At 61.1% G+C, this 7,825-nt stretch overlaps 1 protein-coding gene across 6 annotated transcripts in view; it reads right to left on the reverse strand.

Moving 5' to 3' along the window:
• The window catches only part of RBFOX3 (RNA binding protein, fox-1 homolog (C. elegans) 3), a 223,330-nt gene that overhangs the window by 8,488 nt on the left and 207,017 nt on the right, over positions 1-7,825 (reverse strand). For 4 of the 6 annotated variants that reach the window (XM_008576161.1, XM_008576164.1, XM_008576163.1 and 1 more), the window contains exons 4-7: positions 6,396-6,449; positions 5,474-5,566; positions 3,869-3,929; positions 366-419 (exon numbers count right to left, since the gene is read on the reverse strand). In XM_008576161.1, the coding sequence (XP_008574383.1) occupies positions 366-419; positions 3,869-3,929; positions 5,474-5,566; positions 6,396-6,449 (262 nt within the window). The remainder of the gene's footprint in view (positions 1-365; positions 420-3,868; positions 3,930-5,473; positions 5,567-6,395; positions 6,450-7,825) is intronic. The other 2 variants (XM_008576165.1, XM_008576162.1) reach the window with 1 other exon arrangement.

Below are 7,825 nucleotides of genomic sequence, written 5' to 3' on the forward strand. Positions count from 1 at the left end.
AAGGGGGCCGGAGAGGAGAGTGAGAGGGCGGAGCGACGGCAGGAGCCAGCAGGAGGGGCCCTACGCACAGTCCCACCTGGCCCCCACCCACCTGGCCCGTGAATGCCTCCACCTGCACCTGCCCCTGCCCACCTGTACCTGCCCTTAACCACGCCCACCTGACCCTGCCCCTGGCCCCTAACCCTTACTACGGCCACCTGGCCCTGCCCTTAACCGCGCCCACCTGCCCCTGGCCCCGCCTCTGACTGCGGCCACCTGGCCCGCCTCCCACCCGGTACCTGACCCGGCCAGGGCCGCCCCCGACCCAGCATTTACCTGCATAGAATTCAGGCCCATAGACTGCGCCTACCACGGGGTTTAGCTACCTGCATAGAATTCAGGCCCATAGACTGCGCCTACCACGGGGTTTAGCTTCCATCCTAGAACAGAAGCAGATATCCAGTCACCAGCTTCCCCATCCTTTCCCCACCTCGCCCTATGCCTGGGAACCCCAGAAACACGGGCCGAGCCTCCTGTGGACACCCCGGGGCCATGGCCTCTGCAGAAAGCTGGTCAGGGCCCCTCCCTCCGCAATCCAAAATCGGGTGGGTAGAGGAGGCCAGACACCTACCCCCGGGCCCTCTCCCAATGCCGCTGGTCTCCCTGCCTCCTCCTTGATTAACAGGGTGTGTCATTCCTGACCCAGCCACCTGGGTCTCTCTTGGATTCTTTCCAAATCGTGGCCCTCCCCAGTCTGCTCTTGAGCTACCCCTGCCCCAGGACACCAGCCCCACAAGCTTAAGGTACGAAATTTCCGCAGAAGATAATTAGGAAAAGAAAGTGGAACATGTTACATAACTGTCTGCGGCCGTGGCTGGGATAAGGGTATTGGTGTCGTTGGCCTTGGCACAGCCATGTCATCCCGGGCCTGTCTTGTGGGGGCTCCTGGCCACCTGGCAGGCTGGTCAGAGGCTGCAGGAAAGATGCTTGGCTTCTGCCCATAACCTCTCCCCTCCTCCTGCTCGGAACTCCTAGGGCTCCCCTTCCCCAATGCTGAGCCCTGCTCTTGCCACCCTCCTGTCCCCATCTGTCCCCAAAGCAGCTGGCCAGGAAGGCCACCTGGAGAGGAGGTGGGGGAGGAAAGGGCCTTTGGATTGGGGACAATAATAGCAATGGCTAGTATTTCCTGAGCATGTCACAAGTGCTGCACAGAGTTCCGACCCCACGGGTCCTCACGACCTCCCAGTCAGGTAGGGGTCAGACCCTCCCCATTCTGTAGATGAAGAAATGGAGATTTGGAGAGGCGCGGCAATCTCGTGTCATAGCTGGTGAGTGGCAAAGCCCCATTCGTGCCTGCAGCCCTCCACCAGACCCATGTCCCTGGCCACTCTTGGTCGCAAGCTGTAATCTGCATCCCAGCCTCTCCCTTCCTGTAGGTGGGCCAGGACGCAGGAGCGAACACCTGCTTCTACCTGGAAGCCTCTGGGAGTGGAAGCAGTTGGCTTTGGGTGGGCTCCGCCTCAGGCATTCAGACGGGGTGGGCAGGGAGGGCTCGTTTTACCAGGCCCAGTCCCTTGCCCGCCTTAGCTTACCCATGTCTTATGTTTGCAGCGTGCCCTACAGGTCCAGCTCCTTGTCCCTGTGCACGGTGTGAGGAGGGGCAGAAGGGACCTGAGCTCACTAGGAGCTAGTGAGATACATCTGGAGAGGGTGGCAGTGGGCCCAGGCTGGGCTGTCAGTGGCAGACTCCATTTATGACCCCCCAGACCAGGTCCTAACCTACTGCAGTGGGCAGACTGCAGGCATCTAGGACAGAGCGTCTGGGGCCTGTTCCTCCTGGTGGCTGATTCTCCACACCCTCGGTGAGGCCGTGAGCTGCCTTCTGTCCCTGGTCCCCCGTCACCTGACTGTGTCTGAATGTTATTGCTGGGCTTTGTAATTTTCCATAAATCTGAGACGAGGAGGGAAGACATGTTTTGTCTTCTGGGAACACCTTCATCCTAAGAACTGACTCTTCTTAGGAAAATGCCCATGCGGGAGCAGAGTCCTGGAGACCACGGCCCGGAGCCCTCCTTCCCTCAGTGTCTTCTGGGCCCATTCCAGACGTTGAGTGAGGCTTGGAGGCTGAATGTCTGCTTCAGATGGTCCAGGGCACCTTGACTGTCAATTCTGGCTCTCTCGGTGCCCCCACCTGTCTGCTGGCCCTGGCTCACTGTCCGGAACTCCAGACACACACGCAGCCTGGATGGCCCTTTGTTTCTACTGTGAGTAGCTAACGCCTGGTCAAACCTGGCGAGTTTGCTTTCTACGGTGGGAACTTCTGCCCCAACTGATGAGTTTCGGAGTGTTAAGGCAATGTCATGCCGCACTCACAGGCCACCAGAGCCTGTGCTGGGCGGCTTCTGTTCCAACCTGCAGAGAACCGGGTCACTCTTGCCCGGGTCAATGGAGACACTTAAGGGAAACTGCCTTGCTGCAAAGGCACGCAGAGGTTTCTGCCTCTCCCCGTTCCCTGACATTCAACCAGTGTCGGCCACGTGTCCTTTGGGAGCCAGTACAGGGTGTGACTGTTCAAGGATCGATGCCACTCTGAATTCCATCCTCCTCAGTTCTGCTCAGAGGAGCAAACAGCAGGAAGCTGGTTCCAGTTCTGTAGCTCCCAGTGATCACACTTACCCTGTAAAAGTATCTACCGCTTTTACTTGTCGCCAAGCACCAGGTCACAGAAGACTCACGCCCAGGATGCACTTGGGACACTGGGAAAGCTGGGACACTTCCACAGTTTTAGAGAGAATTTGAGATCTCAAAGTCCTCAAGAGAGCAGGATGGCGGGCACAATAATCAAGTCTAAAGTGGGCCCAGCCAGAGTCCCCCGCCTGGGCCCACAAACTGCCACTGGGATCATGAGACAGATCCGCCACATCACATCGAGACGTGAGAGGCTGGGGGTGACTTGGTCCAGGAGTCCACGCCCACAGGAAGACCTGTCCCGACTACGGGCAGCACGGTGGCTCTTAACAGATCCCAGTGAGGAAGCTGCTCCCCGCAAGCAGCGGGAGCTAGAAAAGGCCCCGACACGTTGCCAGCCACACTCAAAGCAGTCCCTCTTGCCGGGTGGAGTTAAGACGTGCGGTGGCCATCAGTGGTCTCTCCACTTCTCTGTGCAGCCAGCACCTAGCATCAGCACATTCATCTTCATGGAAGACACAGGCAGGATCACTCAGTTTACCCACACTGGGGACCAGCAGGGCTCAACCTGGGGCCTCAAAGCACTTCCAGTGTTTCCAAAGCCCAGGGGAGACAGTCCTCTGATCACTGTCACACTCACTACACGTGGAGCATCCTTTCCTGGGCCCTTGCCAGGCTGTGCCACCGCTTAGAGATGCTATTTGTCATTTACAGCCCTGGGGGGTGGGTGTCATTATTCCTGTTTTGCAGATGAAGAGACTGGAACCAGGAACCTGTCTTAGGCCCCCACTGCCCCTCTGTGACACCCCCCATTCCCCGGGGCCTGTGCACACTGAGAGTCGTTGCAGCATATCTGACCACAGAATCCTTCAAATACGTGTCCCTGGGAGAAAATAAGTAATAATCCAGGAGGCCACCGCTGTCCCCCTCTGCCTAAAGCCTGTGTGTGTGGCCTCTGGGGGCCACGCACGCTGGGAAAGCCCAGGGGGGCTCTGATGACACACTAGCTGTGTCTGTGTGGGTGGCTCCCAGCTGTCCTCATTCCACCCACCCCCTCTGACGGGGGCAGAGCAGCAGCCAGGGAGCAGGGACACAGGGGGGCACTTAGCACCCAGGAGGTTGGCCTGCAGCACTCAGCTCCCCCAGGGCCTCTGTCCAGCCAGCGGCCCCTGCAGCCTCCCGGGGGTCCTGGGTCTCTTACCATTGCTGTAGGGGTTCCCAGTCTTCTTGTTCGTCATGACTCGGGCTGTGGCATTATTGACCTATCCAGAGAGAGAGAGAGAGGATAGGGGAGCATTAGCTCCCTTGCAGGCCCACTGGCCACCCCAGTCCTGCCCTGCACTGCTCCGGCTCCCCCATGGCCTCGGTGGAGGGGGCTCGGGGCTGGAAGGGAGGTCCCTGGGCACCCAGGCTCTGCCCAGCCTGGCCCCCTGCTGGGCCTCCTCTCTTTGCCCTTCCTGCGGCAAGCCTCGGCCCCACTGCTCCCAGCACCGGCTAGTGGTCAGCCTGGTACAGGACCCCGAGCCCAGACCCGCTGGCTCCTGCTCTCCACATGGCTGTTCCCACAAACCAACCCAAGGCCACTGGAGAAGCTTGCTGGTGGACTCTCCACAAAGTGCTCTGGACCAGCGAACAGGCCAGCCCCTGAGACATTCTTGGTGACAGCTGACGCCCTCCTAGAAGTGGGTACCGAGATGGCCATCAGCTGGGGAAGCACCCCGTTCCCTCGAAGCCAGAGTCCTCAGTTGCTCTGCACAGCACAGAGCTTTCTGACAGGACATGTGTGCCCATGGGGGCAAGGCTCTGGGCAGGGGATGCCAAGGGGCTGGGTCCTATTTTTGGGACATGAAAGCCCCCAGTCAGGCTGTCCAGGGGCCGGCCTGGGATGGAGGGGGTGGAGAGAGGCCCATGTGGCAGGGAGCAGTGAAGTCAGGCGATAGAGCCTGAGCGAGGGGTCTGGGCCATATCCCCGTCCCCCGTGTCCATGTGTGGGACTGAGGATGTGAGGCCACAGGCTCGGGAGCCCACTAGGTGCTGGGCTGGAGCCTGGCCAAGCCAGTGCTACGGAACACCTCTGCTTCCGGAACCCTTGGCTCGGGCCTTGCACCGCCTGCCCTGCCCGAGGCCTCTGCCTCTGCGGCTGGTACCTCCTTCCAGACACCCCTCCAGCCACCCAGAGCTGCAGCCAGGAATCACGCAGCCCACCAGCTCTCTGAGGCTCCAGGGAAGGGGAAGGGAAGGGGCAGAGAGGGGCAGTGTCTGGGAGGGACCCCCAAACCTCCTCCCTGCTGCTCCACAGGCTGGGTCACTCTCCACGCCCTGACCATTTGCTGCTGCTGCCTGTTTCTACCTAAACAAGGGCTGGGAGTCGGGGCTGAGGGGGTGCAGCCAAACTGCAGGGGCTGGGTAGTGTGGGGAGGGGTGGGCAGCTCAGGGGAGCCAGTCCCCTCCCAGCTCTGGGACAGACTGAGCTGGCCATAGTCCCTCAAGCTGCCAAGCCTCGAACACACGACTTCTGGGGTGTGCCTGGCTGGGGACAGGCCTCTTCCAGGAAGTGGGAGGAGGATGCAGGGGAGGGAAGGGACCCTTGGGTGAGCCTGAAGCCTAGACCAACAAAGGACACAGGTGCTGGGGCTCAGCTGAAAGCCAGTGATGCGTGGGGCTCTGGCGTGACCGTTCCTTCTGCCACGGGTGACCCTGGCTGGGCTCTCTGCAGTGCCCAGCAGCGGTGGGGCTGACTGGGGGGACCAGGGTGACAGGCGAGCGTTCTCAGGGCATCCCTGCAGCAGCACACTTATCTGAGCACCTCAATTTTCCGTCCCTCTACGATCGTCCCATTCAGCTTCTCCCGGGCTCGGTCAGCATCTGAGCTAGTTTCAAAAGTTACAAACCCAAAACCCTGTGAGCAGAGGAGGACAGACACGGAGAGAAAGACGTAGGATGAGAAAAAGGAAAAAAAAGAAAAATGGGGGGGTGGGAAGGGGGACAGGGCAAAGGGGGGAGGGGGAGAGAGAAAGAGAGGGAGAGAGAGGGGGGGTTGAGTCAGGTGAGTTGAAGCAGAGACTCAGGCAGCCCAGAGGTCTGTCCTGGTGCCACCGGCAGGATGCACAGGAGGGGTACGGGCCCCGGGCAGGGGCGGTTAGTTGCTGGCCTGGCCTGAGCCCAGCCTGAGCTGACCACTTGGCACCTCCAAGGGGACAGGTCAATACAAAGAGATGCTAACCTGGCCAGGGGCCAGGCCTGCCCCCCTAATCCCACCTCGGGGAGAGCTGGGGCCAAGGCTGGGCTTCAAGACCTACAGGGAGACGGGGCAGCCCCACCCACCTTCACCCTAGGAACCGGGGTGGGGGGTCTTGCCTTCCTGGAGGGGGGATCAGGGCTTGTCTTTGCTGGGCACCCTCCCTGGCCTGCCCACCCTGCAGCCCCTCCCCCAAGCCTCCCAGCCACCTCTGAGGGTGGGCCTTCGGTGGGGGTGGGGACCCAGGCCCAGGGGCTCTGGGGTGCCAGCAAGAAGTCCTGGCGGCTCAGAGGGAGAAGGCAGCCACAGCAGCGACAACACAGACGGCGGGGGCGGGGGCGGGGGGCGGGAGAGCGGGGAATACAAGCACCCGTGTCGCTCAGGGGTCCTCGCTCGAAGCTCTCCAGGAAGGACACGCACATGTCACACGTTAGCCTGGCGGGACCTACAGCCGGCGCTGTAATGGTGGCGGCCTCTGCGCGGCACCCACCTTGGAGCCCCGCTCGTTAAAAATGATCTCCACGTCTAAGATTTTTCCGAATTGCTGCAGAGACAGAGACAGAGGGGAGGGGTGGGGGAGACAGGAGAGGGTGGGTTAAGACGCTGGCCCGGCCTGCGCTCCGCTCCTGAGACGCTCAGTCCAGAGGGGCAGGGACGGTCCTCTCCACCTGCTGGAGGGAGCCTGTGTCTTTCTCCCGAGGGAGCTTTTCCTGCCAGGGCACTGGCCGCATCTGCCTGCTGGGGCTGGGGACGTGGGTGGGCGTGGCATAACCAGTGTCCCCTCTCATCTCCCTGCTGGCAGGAGGTCACGGTGGGGATGGGACACCCAATGCATGACAGTGCCCCCTAATTCACACTAAAGGGTAAAGGGCTACCGAGAGGTCCTTCTCCAAGGGATGAGGGAGGGGCAGAGAGAGGGACACAAGTCCTTGGAGGGGACAAAATGCCACGGATAAAGAGAAGCACTGGAGCTCGGAAATGGGGCTGGAGACCACTGAAGATCAGGCTCCCCGAGATGGGAGGGTGAGGGGGAAGAGAGGGGGAGGGGGTCATCGGGTTGGGTGAAGATGGGTGGGGAAGGGAGGGGCAGAGGCAGAGAGAGGAGGCGGAGGCCTTACGCCCAGGACCCTGGACCCTCCACTGCCACCGCCTGTGCTGTGTGGAGCTGGGCTGTGAGTGGGGTGCAGAGCAGCAGGACCTGAACCCGGTGGGACCTCACTCCATCAGTGGCCTGGAGCCCCAGTGGGCAGCTCTGTCTCTCTCACTGGCAGGTTAGGCCATGAGCCTGTGAACTAGATCCCCCAACAATGCCCGTGAGATCCCCGGGGCACATCCTGAACCTCCTGTGCAAGCAGCTTACAGTGGCTTCTCTTTACCTCGAAACACACCCAGATGTGGGGACAAGGGGGCAATGAGGCCCAGGTACTGAAAAGAGGGGGACATGGCCCCTGTCCTGAAGGACCCAGTGAGCGGATGCACGTCAGTGTGCCCCATCCTGTAGGACCCAGTGAGCGGATGCACGTCAGTGTCCCCCGTCCTGTAGGGTCCAGTGAGCGGATGCTTGTCGAGGGGAGCAGGAGCTCCATAACATCTGCTGCTTTAATGAGGGGTTGCAGGCTCAGACAGGTCCGGCAGTTTGCCCAGGCCCTGGGTTTAGAGGGGACAGAGTCCTGGTCATCTGATGTTCTCAATCATGCCAGTCCCTCAGTGAGTATAAGGTCCTAATCCAATGAGGCCTGGTCCCCAAGATGAGGAGCGAACTTCTGGGGGTCACGTCAGGGGACGAGTGCCAGTCCATCTGGGGGCTGCTCCGGAGCACCTCCGGTGTGCCTGACCAATCCCCGCTGGGTCGGGGGTAGTGTGAGGGGAGGGCTGGGGTCCAGGAGCCAGAAGCTGCCTCGCTGTGGGGCGGGGGCGGGG

This window comes from Galeopterus variegatus, unplaced genomic scaffold, assembly GCF_000696425.1.
Source record: "Galeopterus variegatus unplaced genomic scaffold, G_variegatus-3.0.2 Scaffold1302, whole genome shotgun sequence".
Lineage (NCBI taxonomy): Eukaryota > Metazoa > Chordata > Mammalia > Dermoptera > Cynocephalidae > Galeopterus > Galeopterus variegatus.